At 39.5% G+C, this 20,247-nt stretch overlaps 1 protein-coding gene across 1 annotated transcript in view; it reads right to left on the reverse strand.

Moving 5' to 3' along the window:
* Positions 1-1,223: 1,223 nt before the first annotated feature.
* The window catches only part of LOC121959677 (plexin-A2-like), a 128,986-nt gene continuing 109,962 nt past the window's right edge, over positions 1,224-20,247 (reverse strand). Inside the window, exons 23-32 of the mRNA XM_042509132.1 lie at positions 19,792-19,858; positions 19,259-19,405; positions 17,016-17,175; positions 15,347-15,450; positions 11,213-11,309; positions 10,425-10,624; positions 8,934-9,103; positions 7,270-7,482; positions 6,234-6,384; positions 1,224-3,746 (exon numbers count right to left, since the gene is read on the reverse strand). Coding sequence (XP_042365066.1) covers positions 3,651-3,746; positions 6,234-6,384; positions 7,270-7,482; positions 8,934-9,103; positions 10,425-10,624; positions 11,213-11,309; positions 15,347-15,450; positions 17,016-17,175; positions 19,259-19,405; positions 19,792-19,858 — 1,405 coding nt within the window. The 3' untranslated portion in view covers positions 1,224-3,650. The remainder of the gene's footprint in view (positions 3,747-6,233; positions 6,385-7,269; positions 7,483-8,933; positions 9,104-10,424; positions 10,625-11,212; positions 11,310-15,346; positions 15,451-17,015; positions 17,176-19,258; positions 19,406-19,791; positions 19,859-20,247) is intronic.

Raw genomic sequence — 20,247 nt, forward strand, 5'->3', positions numbered from 1 at the left:
GGAAACCACGTGAAAATCATTTTCATCAGCTGCGCATTTAATGTATAACAACAGTACAAAGTGAATCTTTTGCTTGCAAAATAGGAGTGTTTCTTTATGTACAGTATTTATACAATAATATATAGTTTAAAAAACGTTACAGTTCAAACGTCTGACAGTTTATTGCACAACACATTTATAAATTATCATCATCAAACCACACATGAAACAGATGAGTTCTCTGTCATATTTCAACACTTTACAGGAAATGTATTTATTATTTATATTATCTTATCTTGCTCTTCTAGATTAGCATGAGTAAAGGTCCTGTGGGGAGTACAATAACCCCACTGATACTGAAATGGCAGAAAGAGCAGCGCTCCAGAATGACACCGATAGACAGACGATGAAACAGCCTCAAGCACAGAAAGAAGTTCATCTTTCAGCATTGCAACGGGTGAAACAAACAAAACTAAAACCCTGAATCAACGCGATGCCTCAAACTGAATTTTTCAGCATGATAATCATTTCAAAGTTTAGATATGGCACTCTATAAATACAGCAGCAAGGAGAAAACAAGCACTCAGGTGAGATGTACACATGAATGCAAAATTAAAACGTGTGAATTATATATGCTGAAAGTTGAGAACAGTCAGGATTTAACGCGAAGACGGCACCGTGAAGCAAAAGACAGACGTTTAATTATGGAAGCAAAAAAGAGCCACAAGTATTTTGGAAACCATGGATTCGTTCTGATTTTACCTCTTTGAAATTTCTTGATTTGCAATTTCAAAAACTAATTTTTTTGTCAATGTTCACAATTTCAGATCCAAAATTCAAGTTTCAGAATTTCCATACTACTACCACGAATAATATGATGTCAGTTGGTCAAATTCAGGTTGAAAAAAAACAAAGAGCATCATCAAGGCTACCCAGGACAACATAGGCAATCAAGCCTGAATGTTTTGACCAGTGAATTTTGTCTGATGTTTGGATTTTTATCAACTTGAATTTGTAGATCTGACCAATCAAATTTGAGCAACCTGCATCATCTTTTTTTTTTTTTTTTTTACTTTATTCTGAAACTTGAATCTATTTTGGATCTGAATTAGTTTACACTAAAAAAAAGAAAAAAAAATCAAAAAGCAGCTTTTGAAATTGAAAAATCCATACATTTCATATTTTCCTTTCAAAGTGTTGATATTCAGAACATATAAATTCAAAGTAAAATATTTTAATGCTATGACATTCAGTGGTGTTTAAATTTCAATATTAAGTACTCAGTGGCTCTTAAATTACAAATAGTCTCTTATTTGCTTCCATACTAAATGAATTAACTTTACAAGGACCAGCTGCTGATCCAAACACGTTACATCATATTTCCACCCTGTAGACAAAATATTAGGAACACCGTCTTCATAGTGAGCTGCCGACGCTCTTCCAGCACCCACAGCTCAAATGTCTCCAGGGGTGAGAAATCCTTCCAGCTCGTTTCCTGCGTTTAATTTCCAGGTTATGTTGAAAGTGGATTTATTGGGGAAATCAGTGGGGCATCAGAGCCTTCATCTAACTTAATCCAAGCAGATTACTTCACAGGAGCAGCAGGTGTTCTTAATGTCTCGTACACTCGGTGCATTTTCAAGTATCACGCTGAATGTAAACAATGACTGATGAGACGGGGGAGGGTGGGGGAGCGGCGCTGTTGGCCGAGGTTTGGCTAATCTGATCCTCGATCAGATTTATAGCATCATTAATCATGCTTTCTGCTACAGTTCAATTTGGTCTCCACTTATCTTTGAATGGCTGAATTGGTGGTCTATAGATCATCACTGTACAAAATTTCCTATCTTAAATGGGATCTTTTCCTTACAATGACATGTGTTATTAATCGCTTCTACAGGAGCATTTTATATGAATGAAACATGAGACTTATTATATTTGGCACAGAAAGCCAGGGATTGTTTCAGGAAATATCTCCACATATATTTTAAATTTGAAGGTAATGCCTTTGTAGTGTTGTATTATTAAAGGTTCTGTATGTAACTTTTTAGATTAATCTTTTTTTTTTTTTTTTTGCCAATGCATGAATGGATTAGTAACTTAAAAACTGACTTTGTGATGGTTACATTCAAGCCATTACCGCCGCTGACTGAAGGTCCGTCTCTGGGTCTGCCGTCCACTCTCCTCTGAGCAGCAGGAGTGAAGCGAAGGACACCCAAGTGTGCTAGCTAATTATTGTCTCATCTGTGGTCCGATAAACGGTAAATGTATCAAATTCAGTGTCCCATGTCATAGTTTCAGTGCCCTGCAGTGGTGAACAGCATCCCAGAGGAAGCACTGACATGCGAAATATATTGTGATAATGTGGTTTTAGCTTGGTAATGTTAGCTAACGCTAGGTTGCTTTTTAAAGCAGTAAAAATTGCTGCCTAGCAATCATATCAAAATTATCTTTTGAGTGATAATGCCAGCTTATTCATCCAGACTCCCAGGGCTGGGTTGAAAATGACTAACAGCTGTGAAGCATCCAGCGGCAAATCCATGCAGCGCTGCAAAGTTACAGCTAGCTTGGCGGCCAAAGAGCTTGCTGTAACCTAAGCGAGTCGCTAATAACAAGGATTTTCTGAAAGTTATGCACAGAACCTTTAAAGAGCTGTACACTTACCTTACAAATTTTTGTGTGTATTGTTCAATCCCTGGCAGAGCTGTAATTCACAAACTCTCCATTAAACAAAAAAAAAAAACTTAGGACAGGAAGCTTCAAGTGGGGGATGAAAAGTAATGATGCCAGAGTCTTTAGTGTTTCTCTTCTTTAAGCCTTTAAAAGGCAATAGGAAAAGGCTTAACACCACAAAGTTACACGTCTCCACTCCGAATGGCGATGTCACTCCAAGCCCGTGATATGTAGTGCGAATAAGCGTCCTTCATCTTTGACATATAAAAAGTACTTTGAGTCTTGTCTCACCGCATGTGCCGTCCCATTAAATTGGCTCCTGTCTTTGTTGAGCAACTCCAGTGACTTTTCAAGTTGAGTCATTCTTAATAAGTGCTGTTCTCTTCAGAGCTCCAGCCATGACACACACACATGTGCGCGCGCCCACACACACACACACACACACACACACACACACACACAAACACACACATTTAGTATAAGCACCCACTACAAAGACAAACCATTACCCAGCGGAAAAGAATTGGCTGCAAATTCAGCAACCGTGATGGCCCAAATCCTTTTTCTCTTGCTCTCTTTCGCTATAGGAGCGTTTTTAGAAGTTGGGTGTTTGCCTGTTGGAGTTTCTTCTGAAAAAAACGATGACATTGGACTCAAAAGTCGTTGCTTTGGGACGATCTGTGTGCTGCGGTGTGTGTATGTACATTTGTGTGTGTGCATTTATGCATGTGTATGAATCTCTTTGTGTGTGTATTGTCAGTTTGTTTATACAGTAGGTCCGTTACGTCTGCAAAGTCTCTGTGGACATCAGTATCTGAATGTGTGTAAGTGCTTATATGTGATTGTATATGTGCATACATAATGTTACTCTTCATGTGCACATCTGAGTGCCACGTGTGTTGCCGACGGGTTTATAAGTCCTCTGATATAGTATGTCTCAGTGTATGTAGTGTGTGTTTGTGTATGTATGTTGGTGTATGTGTGTGTGTGTGTGTGTCTCAGCTCTCTATAGACATGGCTGAGATGATCTGCTCCACTTTATAAGCCAACTTCTGCTTCTGGGCCTGTTCATCCTGCTCCAGTGCCTCAATGATCTAAAACACAGAGAGAAAAACACACATGAGCACAAACTGTGAAATCGAGGGCTTATTGTCGGTCAGCTATCAGAGTCATATAAATACACCCATTATGAATCAAACAAATACCAAATACACCATCAGCTTCCACTAGTATATTTATATATATATATATATATATATATATATACACACATATATAATATATATATATATATACATATTTTTATATATATATATAAACATATAAATATATATATATATATTTATATATATATAGAAATTCATGCTGCATCTGATTACAGTTAAATTTCTGTTATTTTTGCTATTTAATTTGAATTAATCATCACTGATTTGATTAATGAGTATTCAGAGCATAATATGTATAAACATGAGCAAAAACATCTGTTATGTAACTCGGTTATAAATAAAGCTAATCAAGCACAAAAAGTACCAACCATTGCTGGTCCCAGCCTCTCAGATGCAATGATTTGCTGCTTTACTCAGTTTTATATCTTTGTAAATAACATATCCAAATATCTTTGGGTTTTGGACTGTTGCTGACAAACATGCAGTTGGGAGATACAATCTTTGGGCTCTGAGAAATTGTAGTTTTCACTTTTTTCAGACAATTTATAGACCAAAACCATTAAAGGAGCAGTGTGTAGGATTACAGGTGATCTATTGGTAGAAATGGAACAAAAATATTCAAATCTATTATTTCATTAGTGTATTATCACCTAAAACCAACCAAAGATTTTTTTCAGTAACTTAGTATGAGGTCTTTATATCTGCATCACCAGCGGGTCCTCGTCCTTCGAATCCGCCATGTTGCACAGCCATATTTCTACAGTAGCCCAGAACGGACAAACCAAAACACTGCATCTAGAGAGAGCCCACAGGTTACCTTCTACTTGTAATCTTCAACCTCACCACTAGATGTCACCAAATCCTACACACCGCTCCTTGAATTGATTTATTTAAAATCAATCATTATATTAATCGACAGTCGGCTGAAATGAATGATTGTATTCAATCTATAAGCCTTTAAGGAGAAAGTTAACACCCTCTGACAGTCTTTGTGCGGACCTACAGTGGCATAACTTCTCACCTTGCTGCAGTGATGTACAGATTCACATTCAAACCCACTGACTATAGGGTGTGGTTACAGGTGCAACAGAGCACTTCTGACCACACCCAGGAGCGGTGCTGAGGTGAGATTTATTACATTTTTATTACACAAATAGAAAGTACTAAAACAAACAGCTATTTATTGTGTCAGCCTCCGTGCACTTTTTTTAAAAACAACGTTCTCTCTCTTTTTAAATCGCTCAAACCAGCCTATGGTAAGTCTAAAATTGTCCTCTCCCAGGCTTGCCGCCAATTCTTCTGCCTTTTCCCTTACCAAAGGCCTGCTCAAGGGGGCTTTATGTGGCTAGGCATTATCAATTCACTTGACGAAGGCAGCTTCAACCACATGAGCTGTCCCCATGTGCCTCCTTGAGGCTTATAGCTAGCAGAAATCAGCTTCGATGGGAACGGTTTTCATTGAGAGGAAATTATTTTCTTTTTCTCGTCATGATTTCAATGTGCAAGCAGCACCAGCCTCAGGTAGCCAGCTGGAAGCAGAGGGGTTGCCACTTGACAAAATCAGGGTGGGAGTAAAGTAATGAACATGAATGGTAGTTTTAAATTACTTTTCCATTTGTTGTCTTGTATGAAAAATATCCCCCAAAGAACACTGCAAGCTGAAAACTTGATTGCTATAAGCAAAGAATTTAAACAGAATTTATATAGAAATTATGCCATCCCAAACTTTTTGATCCATATAAATGGTTGATCACTGTATCGTGATCACAATAAGCAGTTCCCACTGTAGGTAAACCTAAATAAATAGATATTTTTGGCCACCTGGGGGCAGCACAATAAGCTGCAAACACAAAACTGACACATGATAATGTTAAGAAGTTGTTATGGCGGATTCGTCAGCAAAAACTTACCTCTCTACATATCCAACAGACACAGAACAACACTGCCATTCATTAAGAGTTCATTTTGTGTCCATGAATATTTTAAGTCCAATTTCCGCTCTCCTTTTAACCCTTCCAACTCTTGAGGGAATTATCTGGCTTTGTAGTCGCTAAATGCTCCACTGTGGCCACCAGCTGTTTCCAGATTTTGTCTGTCTGTTGATAAAGGCTTTAGCAAAGCTGCAGTCAGTTGGTAATTGTCCGTGGAACGTGAAGTGCCTCCTTTTGTTTTTCAACCAGCTCTGTGTCACAGCAGTGTGTCCACACGAATGTTATTTGGCTTCTTATTAAGTGCGGACTTACGGGTGCTTGCATCACAATGGGAAGCCAAACACTGTTCATCTGCACACACTGCAATGACACAGAGCTGGCTGAAAATCTGCAAAGTTTCTCTTTAATATGAAAAATGCTACCTTCACACCGGCTTGACCCCTACAGCACATTTCTCTGTCACAATGTGTCGACTGGGCCTCACCTCTTGGCTGTACTTGCTGACGTAAGCGTAGATCTCATGGAGGGCACTGAGCATGTTGAACTCACTGGAGTGAAGGCGAGCCTGTTCAGCCAGATAGGCATTCATATCCTGATCACTGATGGCAGGCAGGCGGTTGATGTCAGCGTAGTACCTGAGAGGAGACACACACACACACACGCTCTGTCAGAGTCAAGGGCACGGTAATGCATACTAGAGCATTTCTCCTCACCTGCACTCAGTCTGTTGTTGTGAAAAGTCAAAGAATATCTAGTGTTACAGACAACAGTGAAGTGAAGGTGTTTTGGCAGGAAAATCAGGAAACTTGTCAGTCGTAGGTTCAGTCATTTAGACACAATGACTTCAGTGCACAAATGCACTGATTTATGTTGCTGTACTTACGAAAACTTTCACTTGATTACACATTCATTCTGTCACTCTCAACCCTATCAGAGCTGCATGATTAATTAGTGCCACGATTTGCATTCTTAATTATATGCAATCCTGTTTATACATGAGACTTCTGCCATAGAAAAGCAGGAAGATCTGTTAAATGAAACCAAGCGCTCCTAATTTGCCCCTAAAGTTGCATCAAGGATGAGACATCACCATATGAGAAAGTAATGTGGTAAAAAATGGTAAAAAAATTAAGAGAGTAAATAAATTCTTCTGCCAGTTCTGACAAAACCTGGTACAGCTGATAAAAAAAGACGTGTTTTCACATAGTTTCTGAACTTGAAATTGACATTACAAATATTGTAGCTGCTACCAGAAAATACAAAATGATGGATCTATCAAGGCAATATTACGCTATATTCGGTGCATCATCATACCCGACAACCTCTCAAAGTGACAAGGTGATGACAGACAATTCTGAGTAAGAAGATCATGTTTCTCATTTTACCCACAATCATTTTCCTCCTCCCTGTGAAGACTTGATGATAACCAAAAGGTCCTCAGTCGGGATTTCAATTATCTTTCTATCCTTGTGAATGACATTTGTCTTTGCATGTGTACACGCACACACACACATACACACCTTTCCACCCAGCTTTTGTAATGCGGTATGTCCTTGGCATAGAGGAGTTTGGTGGAGGGTGAGTCTTTGCCCAGACGGTGTTCAGAAGTTGAGCAAGAGTCCATGAAGGTTTGGGCCACCACAGACAGGCAGGCGTCCGTGATGCTGCTTTTATGGATGTCAAACACAAACTGGGGGTTCTTGATCACATTTACCCAAAAGCGCAGGGGCAGGCTGCAGATAAGAAAAGAGTAGAGAGACAGAAAGATTTCACGCATTTTTAGTCCAAGGTGCAAAATAATAGGATTACTTCACATGTACAAAATGTTCCTATTTCTTCTGACCAATGAGAACAAGATGAGGATGGAGTTAAGATGACTATTGAATGGCTTTTTGAGCTTGAAAAATCAAAGAGTTCAGATTAACAAAACACAAGAGACTAAGATAAATTAGATAAGGCTGCATCCTGGCAAGAGATGGCTGCAAGAGATGAATAGCTCCGTAATATTCCCCGGGGCCGGTGTCAGCATGATACAGCGTCAGTGTCCAGGGTTTGTACTAGATGCTTGAGGTGCTTAAAATCCTTCAATTTGGCAGTTAGAAATGTAAGAACTGGAATACTTTGAAAATCAGACATTCTTTTACTTGGTCCTTGTAACGTACTTATATAAGATTGAGAGAACAGAATTCTGAATTATTTTATAAAAAACATAACAGGATTTTTTTTTAACTTGGAAGCCGAGAACATCTGTGATTGCAATTATTTTCTGATGCTGTATGAGTGGTAAAAAAAAAAGTGAACGCCAGAACATTCTGTTAGCCTTTAACGGTCACATCAGACTGGTCTAACTGTCTTAGATTAGTTATTTATGGTTTCAAAGTTGAGTTTTTGAGCTTTTCAAATTTTGATCACTGAGTGTTTGCTTGTAAATCATCCTTCAAACAAAACTCTGCTGGGAAAATCCAGGTTTGTAAATGTGTAGAAATGATTTATAGTCATAGAAGAAAGTTGGTTTTTTTTGGAGAAAAAAAAATTAATTTGTACAAAAAAAATTATGTCAACAAAGGGTTCTCAAACACTTGAGAGAGGAGGCTGAAACGCCACACTCTGCTCTGTATATTTTCATGCTATTATGTCCTTTTTCAAATCACATGCCTGAACAATAATAATTAATAATAAGTTAATTAATTTTAGGTCCTGGTAGTCAGTGTTTGCTCTATTTATGATGTTTCTCTTGTAACACATACTTCTGGAGGAAAGATTTTTGTGCTTGAAAAGTAATTGAAAGTCCTTGAATTTAACTTTCCCCCCATTTGTACAAATATAAAACTTTAAAAAATATTTGTTTTTTTATACCACAGGGAAATTTGACATTAAGGACATTAAATTAAATATAATTAGGCGTAACATGACTCAGACAGACAGCAGAATGACTGCAGTAATCAACAACAAGAGAGAGCAACATCGACATGGTATCGACACTGCAGAAAATCATTTTCAAATCATTTCAAATATTCAGAATCGCTATACATCAGTAAATCAATATTTTTGACAACGCTACTGGAGCCTGAGCTTTGACTGTAAATAATGAGTAAAAGTTTCATCGGAGGAATTGAAGCGGGTTTGTTAAAGAAAGTGAGATGTGTCTGCTGTCACACTGCAGGTAACGAGTCCTCTCTCTCACCAGTTGCTCTTCCAGGTGTGACGGACGTCCATGTCATGGATGCCGTGTCTGTCGGCCTGCTCGTCCAGAAAGTCAAACATGTATTTGATTGCTAGAGGGAGGGCGGTGCCCCGACACACAGTGCTGAACAGGGTCTCAAATAGGTCGTCCACAAACTTCTGCAGTGTGCCCTGTAGAAAACAACACAAAGAATTAAGACTTGAAGACACTTACTCCCGTTGTGTTTTGTAATTAGGGATCAGTGATGTTCAAATTATCGTTAAATATAACTAAAATGGAGGGAGTCTTTGTCTCTCTGTGTGCCTGTCTTTTCTTGAGAGCCATTTATCCAATCAAATTTACACTTGGCGTGTGTATTCCTGAGGACCCAACCAAGTGTCAAGTGCTAGCTCTTGAGTACTGTGGGACATATTTATTAGAAGCACATTATGTACACACTGTGTAGTTTATTGAGAGGGGACCCCTATTAACTGTTACACTGTGGGCACAGCCGGCTCTCTGTCGCTCGCTACAGCACATTCAGCAACAGATGAAGAAAGAAAGAGCAGAGGTGGTACCTTGCAAGGGGATTGATGTCTCGATTTAATAATCAGTGATCCAATATTAATTGATGCAAAGTGAAAACATCGATACATATTGTCATCTTTAATGAGCACCTTTATTTTGAAATTACCATGGCATGTGTGTGTCACCAAATGCGCCTCCTTACTAAACATTCAGACAGTGCTAGTGGCTTAGTGCCAGCCAGGCAATGGTAAATGTCCCAAAAAAAGACAATCAGATATTCACTGATATCGTATCATATTGATTGCAGTTACCTGAATTGATTAAAATCGAAATCAAATTGTTGCAGACATTATAAAATCAATATTGTTTTCTAAAGACTGGATATAACGTCATAATGTCAAGTCAAGTCAAGAGGGCATACAACATCCCTCTGACCTTAGATCTTCACATCAACTAAGGAAAAACTCCCCTAAAAAAAACGGGAAAAAAATGGAAGAAACCTCAGGAAGAGCGACTGAGGAGTTATCCCTCTTCCAAGACGGACAGACGTGCAATAGATATTGTAAATAACAATTAAATTACAATGTGATGAAACTGTGATTTACACTTTTGTTACATTGTAGCAAACTTAAGAATTTTAAGCATCAGCCATGCAGCTTTCAGACTGAATGCTTTTATTCTGAGAAATAGCTCAACTTTGACTTCATGGAGGCTATAAAATGTTCCTGCGCAGATGACATGTAAACTGTAGCATCGCTAGGGGACGCAACCATGTCATGGTTTATTGCTCAAGATCCAGGGAAGCTCAGTGTCGAGTTTGAAGTTGTTTAAATGAGCGATTTTCACGAAAGCTGCAAGCAGCAATACTGGAGGCTAAGAAACTGGCCCGTTCCCAAAAGGTGCATTTTGAATGGGCTTTGCACTAGTAAATAAATAAATCTAAGCCCAACATACTGTCACTGTAATATCTGTGATATACTGCACCTTTGTTGCGAGTAGCCTCGTAAGGTAGATCTCAGACACCATCTTGCTCCCGCGCTCGCCCTCTTTCTGGTCCCCGTGGTCGTGATTCTTGACCAAGTGCCAAACTTTGACGCCGCTCTCCAGGTCAGGGGTCAGCATGGGCACACGGGAGTGGGGGCTGTCTGGGCTGGTGGGTGTGGAGCGGAAGGGAACGTCCACACCTAGATGGTCAAATGTCAGATATAAAGAAAGCATATATTTCAAAATATGCAATTTGTAATTTTCATGTTTATCAGACACCGGAGGGAAAGTCACATTTGTTTCTCAGATCTGAATTTAAAGCAGACTGTCCTCTTTGTTGTCTGTAAGTGAGCAGTGTGGATGTGTGTGTTTGGACTGTATAATCATTTGCTGCCATTATTTCATTGGTTGTCATAGTAATGATGCAGACGTGCAGTCATTCACTAAAGACATGTTTCCTCTGGTCCTCAATTTCTGTCACCTAATGATTTCTGCTCTTCTTGACATCCTGTTTGATATGTGATGTTAAAAAAATCCCTTGAAATCCTAATATGAGAGATCAGTGCGAGCTGTAGTTTCGCAGATGTGATATAAATCACATTTTAGATCAGTAGTTTATCTAAAGTGAGAAGACGGGATGAAAACGGCATCTCTTTGTTTAATGTGCTGTGTAACAGTATCTGCTTCATGTGCTCTATAACAGACTGATGAGTGACAGCAACAGATGGTGCAACACTGCTGTGACTTGGATGAATATTAAGTGTTTGTTTTTCTTAAACAGAACTGACCATATCTGCTGATACTGCGTGGGAAGCTGGCTGAGGAAGGAATGTTGAAAGAGGACATCTGTTTGGGTACCAAGGCCACCACACAGCGCTCCGACACCTGGAAGACAAAGGTAAAGCCTGGCAATTATTTTTATGAATCGCTGGCTTGCGGCTGTAGGTCAGATATAATCATGGCTGCAATTCAAAAAGTTGTTGAAAGTATAAATCAAGGATAACGGATTTATGTTTTGAAGAGGCTTTCATGCCCAGTTGCGTCAAAAGACATACAATAAACATATAAAGGTCCGGTTTTTAGTTCAAGTAAAGAATTCTGTAAATATTGAGAGTGTAGACGTCCTCCATCATAGTCAGCTAGATAATACAGATAGCAGAACATTATTCACAGCAGCTTTAACTGTCAAACATGATCAAACTCGTCCATATCACAACAGGGTTCATACGGTCATGGAAAAAACTGGGAAAATCATGAATTTTTGCAAATAGCAAGGCCTGGAAAACTTTTAGAAAGTCATGAAATTTTGTTTCACCGTCGTGTATAATAACACATAATGTGTTCAAGGACTGTTGGGAATTGAAAATTCAATGGTAATTTCTGTTTTTGCATTTGCTGGCTGTGATAAATGTAATTTTTGTAAAAACAACATGTGCGGGTTTGGAAGGCATGTTTTCTATAAAAAAACTTTAAAGAGAAAAAGTTTTTCTTTGACAATTGCCAAAATTTTTTAGAGAAAACACCAGCACCGGCAGTAAAATAAATACAGTATACAACCATATAAAATTGTATGCTCCTCCCTTAAAGCCAAAATAAAAAACATAGGTCCCTCCTCAGTGCTTAAAAAATGACTTAACATGCCTCCTAAACTAAAACAGGAATCCAGTAATGCTGAGCTGGCCTTTACTCAAACATTTTTCAAGCAATTTCACTTTTGCAGATAGATTTCTAATTTTGGAATAAAATCAAGAGAGTTTTTGAGTTGGTGCAAGCCTGTGATCTCAGTCGTTTGGTGTAAGGTGGTCATAAAACTTTGTCCAAGCTGTCCTAAGTGAGGCTTTTTCTTGTCTTGATGTTATGATTAAATCAGTTTATTATTAAGGTAAGTTTTCTTTGTCTTGGCTCGTGCATTTATAATACTGAAGTTCAAGTCAATTTCACGATGACTCACTTGATATCGCAGCAGACACACAAATATTCCTTTTAACTTTTTGTGGATGTATTTCTGTGTATGGATTTGGGGATGTATCTTTGGGGGTGTATTTTGTGTGTGGATTTACAGATGTTTTTTGTGTGTGTGTGTGTGTTTGTGTGTGCGCGCGCGTGCGCATGTACTTACAGATGCTTATTTTTAAGTTCTTATTTAAAAAAAGCCTCCCATGAACAGTGAGTTTGGCTCTTGTGCATAAACATACATAGATGCTACTGGAAAAAACAGAATTGTAATGCAAGCATTGCAGAGCAATGTTAACAACCAATAGCTGCACTATCTCCAGCGCAAAGAAGAGAGCAGCCAACTGGATAGACAGTAAACACGGAGGGACACTCCGGGGAGACGGAAGAATGTAAACAAAACTCGTTTCTGTTGGTCTTGCAAAAGGACAAATAATCTCAAAAGGACTCTCTTTTTTTTATTAATTAATTTTTTTAAAGGAACTCTCGTTGTAGACTTGCAAATAGTGACCCTGCAAAATCTTTGCAAAGTCTGACAGTATGTGACTGAAAACTCACATTATCTTCAGATGTGAAAGTGTGTCAGACTTTCAAAGTCTTCTACTATAGGGTACACATAAGACACATCAATGAGAAAAGAAGAATTCTTCCTCACAGGAATATAATTCTCATGTGTGAGGGTCAAATACAGGGAACAGTGAAGTAATCAAAACTGGGTTTACAGCACTCAAAGCTGGCTAAAAATTATTTATATTTAATATATGGGAACTTTTATTTTTCATTTTAAGAAAGAGTGCAGTTGTCTCAGTTTTGTCTGGGGGGGGGGGGGTCTGTAGTCCAACATCTGAAGTATTTTTGCAGCCTTAAACTGCTCTGAAGCGCCCACAAGTTGTTAAAAAGTTAAATATTCATGTGTTTGTTTGAATACAATTTACTGCCTGCTGGATGTTTTGAAGTTAGAATGGCCAAGCAGATGCTGAGAGTAAGAGTTGGTCTGCATTTTGTCCTTGAAGTAGTTTCAGGTATATGCTGTTTTCTGTGTTCGGCGGATGCGGAGAGGTCGTCAGCAGCGTGAATAAAATTCATGCTACTGTTCTGCATGAGCTACAAATGTGGCTAATACAAATCCAGCTCAGCAACAGAACAAACATATCCACACCTGGCAGAGAGATTTAAAGTGAAAGAGGGAAAATTGTTTATCTCCTTGACAGATGAGAGAGAGTACGTGCGTCCTTTGTCAAAATACGCTTTCAGTACAGAAAATGCAGATGTCCTTTGTCTTTATTTCTCTCTCTTTAAAAAATAAAGTGTGCTGTAGTGAAATACTGGCTCGATGTGAGTGGTACAGTTGGCCCAAATCTGGTTGTCAAGACAAACGTTTGACTGACAAAGAAACTGGATGACTCATCTGAGGTTGGTGACCTGTGTAGTCGTATTTATGAGCTGAAAAAAAAGATGTAAAAGACACAGACACACAAGTGCATGTTCAGTTGACTAAGCGTGCTTGTGACTGGGGGGGGTTTGAGAAAATGTTGGCAGGGGTGAGGTGAGTGATATGAATATAAATGAGTAATGCTCTGTCCTTCATCAACAATTTTTGCTGCAACACCCTTGAGCAGCTGGATAATTGTAGTTTAATAAAAAAGATTCAGGATTTTTTTCAAACCAACTTGTAAATCATTTGCTAGTACCATATTCTTAACTCTGTTTTGCATAAATAAATTAGAAAGCTTTGGATTTTGGACCATTGTTTGGACGAAACAAGAAATTTGTCTCTGAAAGACTGTTTTCTTACATTGTATACAGAAAAAATCAATTGTCTATTAATCAAGACTATACTTGCCAGATTTCATTGATGACAAATATAATTGTTTGTTGCAGCCATGCTTGAGCAGTATCACAGTATACCAGGGTATTTAGCAACCCCCAACATGTTTTTCATTACTGTCAAAATACTGACACTCATCTTTTTCGCAAACTCATAGGGAAATGCTGTATTACAGCTGTATTGTATGTAGTACACGTCATCCGCCACCAGAGGTCAGTCTCTACTGGTGGAACAGGCAGCTGAGCTGGCATGGACAGCGACTGCAAGTTGAGGGGATAACGTTACAGCACTGTAAACCATTGATCTATAAAGAGAACTGCATACAGCATTTGAGGTGGGTCCCTGTTCATTCCTGTGAAAGTTGCAGGTATGAAATTACGTGTATCTTCCACATTTGGGGCCCACAGAGCGAGGGCACTAAAGACTTGCGGCAACCAAGCACGGCCAAGCAGCTAACTTCCACCGGCTGAGCGACTACCTTCCGGTTTAGCGCTCTGCTAACTTCAATGGAGATAGAAATTTTGGACCAAATAAATCAAATTCTGATTGTAAAACTGTCTGCTGATTTACAGATGTCTCTTTCACAATGCAAGCCTGTGGGGGGCAAGTCTTTTTGGCTAACATGACATCACGTGATGAACATGGTAGTTGTAATTCCATGTTTGGTCATGAAAGGAAATTATCTTTTCAGTCCTGGTGCTCTTCCTGGGGGATTGCTGCAACCAGTCAAAACAGCATATTTTCATCTAATTCGGTGAATTTAGGGTTTGTTTAAACCAAACTAAAGTTGAGGATTGTTGGAACACTGGACAAACTAACTATATGACTAACAAGACTAACTCAGATGGTTTTGGGGAGTTTTATTTTGTACTGGTTGAGTTTGAATGAATGGTGCCTTATAATGAGACAACTAGGCATTTAAGCTAAGGTTGGTCTTACTTTGGTGAAAGAGAGAAAGTTGAATTCAGAAGGTGAACAGCTGTATTTCTCTTTAATATGGAAAACTTTCTTGACATTTTGTGAGTTTACTGTAGGTAGTGCCGCACACAAATATCATGGTATACCATATATCTCAGAGAAATTTCAAGAACTTATACCACCCAAGTGTTGTGCGGCCCATGTATTAATAGCAGCGACAGACCTGGTAGTGCATGAGCGTGTTGAGCCTCTTCCAGTCACTCTCTATCTTGGTGGTGATGTCCTCATCCTGCAGCACCACACGAGCTGTCCTGCCCTGCCGCCACTCTGGAGGGAAATGCAATCAATAGTGAATGTGTGACATATGGCATTTTGGGGAATGTTTGTATCCCCAAGTGTCTGACAGTTACATATTGTCTAATGTCCATCATTTGTCTTGAACTGTCCTTTTGCGTTGCCAGTGAGGTTGTGTTATCCTTGTGTACTGCTAGTTTGTTCTTTGAAACTCTAAGTTGTCAAAATGCTGAAATGTCTCCAAGGCAATCAGAGTGTCTAAAGGTATCAGAGACTTACATTTAATGCTTTATTGGAGTTATATCCACTCCTCGCTCCTCTATAGCTCTACCCTCTTGCCCAAATATAGTCGCTCCTGGCTCCAAAAACTGACCTCACAGTAGTTTTGTCCATTATTTTTACAGTCTATGCTATTATTTCATTTAAAACTACCTGATGAAGACATTTTAACATTTCATTTCATAAAACGTATGCGCAGTAGTGGAATGACACAGGAAAACAGTTTTGAAGATGATTACTGAAATTTAATTATTACTTGGAGAAGCCTTTGTTTGAAATGCCGGCTTCAAGACGCTCCCTGTCTGAAGAAACTAATCTCAGTGTTCAGAAGGATTTTGGCCCATTCTTTTACACAGACAGTCTTTAAATCTTGAAGATTTGGGGGGACCAGTTTGTGAATCTTGAGAAAGAAATGTTACTTTCAAAACTTCAAAAATGGCTGTGCTCAGTTCCCAAATGCTCTCTGAGTGTTGTTAAAAGAAAGATTTGGTTTGGTTTGAAACATTCTGCGAGCATTGAATTCAGAGTACTTGTTTACCAAAAACAAGCAAGTTCACTGAACATTAAATAACTTTGTACTGTTAACAACTAAATATATATCCCCAAAAGGATTTGCAAGATTTCATGAACCAGTGTCCCGGCCTTTTTGTAATTGGGATTGTGATATTGATTTTAGGAGTTGTTAAGGACCTGTAGACACCCTGAACAACATCCTGCACATTTCCTCCTGACAATTAAAGTGATTGTAATTCTGCAAACAAAACACAAATGACACAGTGTCTTCACAGGGAATTAAGCTGCCCAAAGCAACAAGGAGAAACTGATCCTCTCCAAATCCCTAACCTGTAAAAGCCCCTTAAGGTGTAAAACTACAAACCCAGAGCAGTATCAGCCACTACCTACAAGGTATCTTATTTACTCCCTTTGAAGGTGCGTGTCAGCTGGATTTGTGCCAAGTCATTCAGTTTTGGCTGACATGTTGTGGGCGTAAGCCTGAGTGTAGGTGAGCTGTCAGTAAGGTTTAATGTCAGTGTTGGTGAGTGTTTTTCTGGTTAGGGTGGTAAACAGGTTCAGGGAGGAGGTTGTCTTCCAGAAACTGATTTTGAGCCTTTTGTTGATGTCATGCGTCTTTAGTGAAACATCTGTGATAACTCCCCTGACATGCCGAACTCTAAGCTGTATTCTTTCCTCCTGTCATTACTCCAGCACATCATGTGCTGTGGCAAATTTTCTGTCTGTGTTTTATCTCTGAATGTATACGACAATTAGCATTATGGAATGAGTCTGTCACAGTGGGATTACACTCAAAGCACCCTCACCTAGATCCATGTCTGCAGCCCGTGGTCGCTGTGAGTAGGGCATGTTCTTGTACACCGCATCCAGGATCTTCTCCTTTACCTGGGTAATGGTGTCACAGTTGAGCACCTTGACAGGGATTTCTGGGCTGTTCTCATTGTCTGGGTTCACACAGCTCAGCGTCTGGGGATCCGGGATAGAGACAGGAGAGGAGGGAGTGGGGGGAGGTAAGAGAAAGAAGCAGAAAGAAAGGTGTTGCTTGCTAGGAAAGTCCTTTCATTATGTACTCCTCACCAAACTGTCCTGGTGGAGAGGATCTTGGCCAGAAATGTAATTTCACACCTCCAGGATGTGGCTGTGCAGCTCCAGCAGGGGCATTAAACAAGTAATGAGACACAGCCTCTCAGACTCACCGACACGGATATCAGAGAGGTGTCATCCTGTCGCTGGCTGGCTCTGCTTTGGAGCTAAAGCCAGAGGGGGAACTTATTTTGAAGGGCTGGTGGAGAAACCCAGCCAGCTTGATTTTAATGGAAAGCTAAAAGAAAGTGTTGTGTATACAGGTGGCCTTACCACATGACTCCCTACTGATTACTATACACCAGACAGAACTTTGTAGACTCAGTTTTCCTGATTATATTTACCAGTTAAAATTTATGCAACTTCATTCTATTATATTGATTTCACTGATTTGGAGAGCCAGACTTGTCAACAGTAAGCACAAAAGTTTATATAAAAAAAGCCCAAGAATGAGATGCAAGACTGGTGATTTGGGGAAGAGAAGCCTGGAAACCACAAAACATCCCGTTCAGTTGCAGCGGTAGTTCAGGTAGTAGCGGACCATTAGTGGTGAGCCAGTCATTGTTTAAACTTCGCATTAGCATGCATCGCCATTCCCACCTTTTATCATGCATTTCAAGCTGATTTCGTTACTGCCTTTGTCAGTTACACTACATGGTCAAAGGGCCTTGTGCACAGTCATAACATCCACATTCTCGCTAACTTCCTGCAGTGCACTTGCAGTCACGTTAGCGGTTGTGTCGATACTGCTGGAGATATGTGAGATGCTGCAGATGTTAAACAGGCTCTCTGGCTCCTCACATCCGAATGCTGAAGTGCCTTTGAGAAAAGCACTGAACCAAATTGCTATTGTGTGTATGTGTGTGTGTACGGGAAATTTTAATTACCTTTGGACAACAGTGTCTGCCAAATTAATGTAAAGTATGGTAGTGGGAAGCCAGTTTTTGCCTTAGATACCACTTCAGATTGGTGTGGATTTTTGTATGTGTGGAGACGGGATCTTGAGTTGATAGCATGAACCTCCTTGCATATTTCACCCTCTAAGTTAAGCTAGAAGACGAGACAGCTGTCCACTCCTTCTACTAACAAACAGTGGGAGTAAACTGTGAGGGCTAGGGTTGGATATTGTTTAAAAAATGATCATACCTAAGTATCATACATAAGTGTTACTGATACCAATAGAGCATTTAATTTTGTTCTACGTCATTTGATACTTGTTATGTGAAAAGAATGGCAGGTAGCATAGCCGTAATTTTGAACGTTTTGGTGGCATCTCAGCATGCTGAAAGGTGAACTCAATCAAATACACCGCGCTCAACTTAACCACACTTCTTACTGTATGGGTTTTAGCTACTGTTGCATTGGGACAATCACACATGGCATTAAAAGGAAGAACGCTTACAGTGTTTGTCTGCCAGCAAAACCATACAAGTAGTCCTTTTTTTTCCAGATCTGGGTACAGAAATGTTCAAATTCAGGTGTTGCTTGACTGGAGAAGTTTTAAAAGTACTTGGTATTGTGTTAATTTGGTAGATACATTGAAGGGTTTGAGTACTGATGCCCAGCCATAGTGGTGACTGTAGTAAACAGGGACTTGTGTATTTTCAATAACGCAGACAGCCACACTGATGTGTACCCGAAGAATAAATTGAAGTTGTGGTAACTTCACAGCTAATTGAATGGCTCTGTCAACGTCTTATTTTCTCAATTTGTTTTGAAGAAACTTTGTCCAGATCTCCTTAAGCTTGACGAGATGGACATCTGGCATTGCAAGATTATTTATCCTCTGCTGCCACGTTATTGAAACTATCCAAATATTCAAAGCATTCATAAAATTACTAGCGCAGCACATGCCACATTTCTGTGGATCTGTCAAGGCTCTTTGCCAAGAGATGTACAAAAATGAATACAGACAAAATTTTGGACTTTTTTCTCCCCTTCTCTTATTAATGTCTTTATGACTCACCAACGTCTTGTATTCAATCTGCTGTCGGATGAGCTTGTCCTCACTGAGGGAATAGCGCGCCTCTCCAGTGATGGAGTCTATGGGTCCCTTCTCCATTTGCTGTTTGATGGCACAGAACAGCATGAAGAGAGGCTCGCCAGCACACTCCTTTGTTTTGGAAGGGAACCCAGGGATTATCGTGAAAGGTGGGAGAAAGGAAAATAAGACATAGGGAAGAAGTGAAGTGAAGGGAAGGAAAGAGATCTGTATTCATCGGCACAGATGATGAGACTCGGTAACTGGAGCATGACACATCAGACACAATAAAATGAATTTTTTTTTCTCCTTTTGAATCACAAAGCTCGAGATAAGTTTGACCTCCGCAGGTAACCATTATCCCTCCACATGTCCACTCATCAATATCAGTTAAAAAAGCAGCTACAACAAAAAGCCACGCAGCAGTCTATCTCAAAATCGATGCTGATAATTTTAAGAAGCATTGTGTATCACATTGACACCTGTGGAGATAAGGTGTGAGAGAGATTTTATTTTACCTTGAGAAACTTGTGTAGCAAGAAGGCAAACCAATTTGTCAGCATCTTCTCCGCCACAGATTCTGTTCTGCAAGACGAGAAGAAAGCACACTCGTTTGTTAGCGAGAGGCGTCCCACAGAGAGACGGAGTGCTCTGATTATTCTTTTATAATTTAAGAAGCAGAAGAGCCCGACATTGTCGGAACCAAAAAACATGACATGGAGAGTTTACAGAGAAATACCATCCTCACTCAGCCGCTCGGTCTCAGAGGACACACACTCCGATATACTGCAAGTTAAGTGCTGCCAGTGCAGAACATATTTGGGTCATGACATAATTGTGCAGACACAACTAAGATGTCCACTTCAAGTCCTTTCCCTTCTTTGCTGTGTGTGCACTTTGTATGAGTCCAGATGGGGAAGATTTTATGATTTGCTTTAGTAAGTCTTTTAAATGATGTAACAGTTCTGTGCAAA

Source organism: Plectropomus leopardus, chromosome 2 (genome assembly GCF_008729295.1).
Source record: "Plectropomus leopardus isolate mb chromosome 2, YSFRI_Pleo_2.0, whole genome shotgun sequence".
NCBI classification, from domain to species: domain Eukaryota; kingdom Metazoa; phylum Chordata; class Actinopteri; order Perciformes; family Serranidae; genus Plectropomus; species Plectropomus leopardus.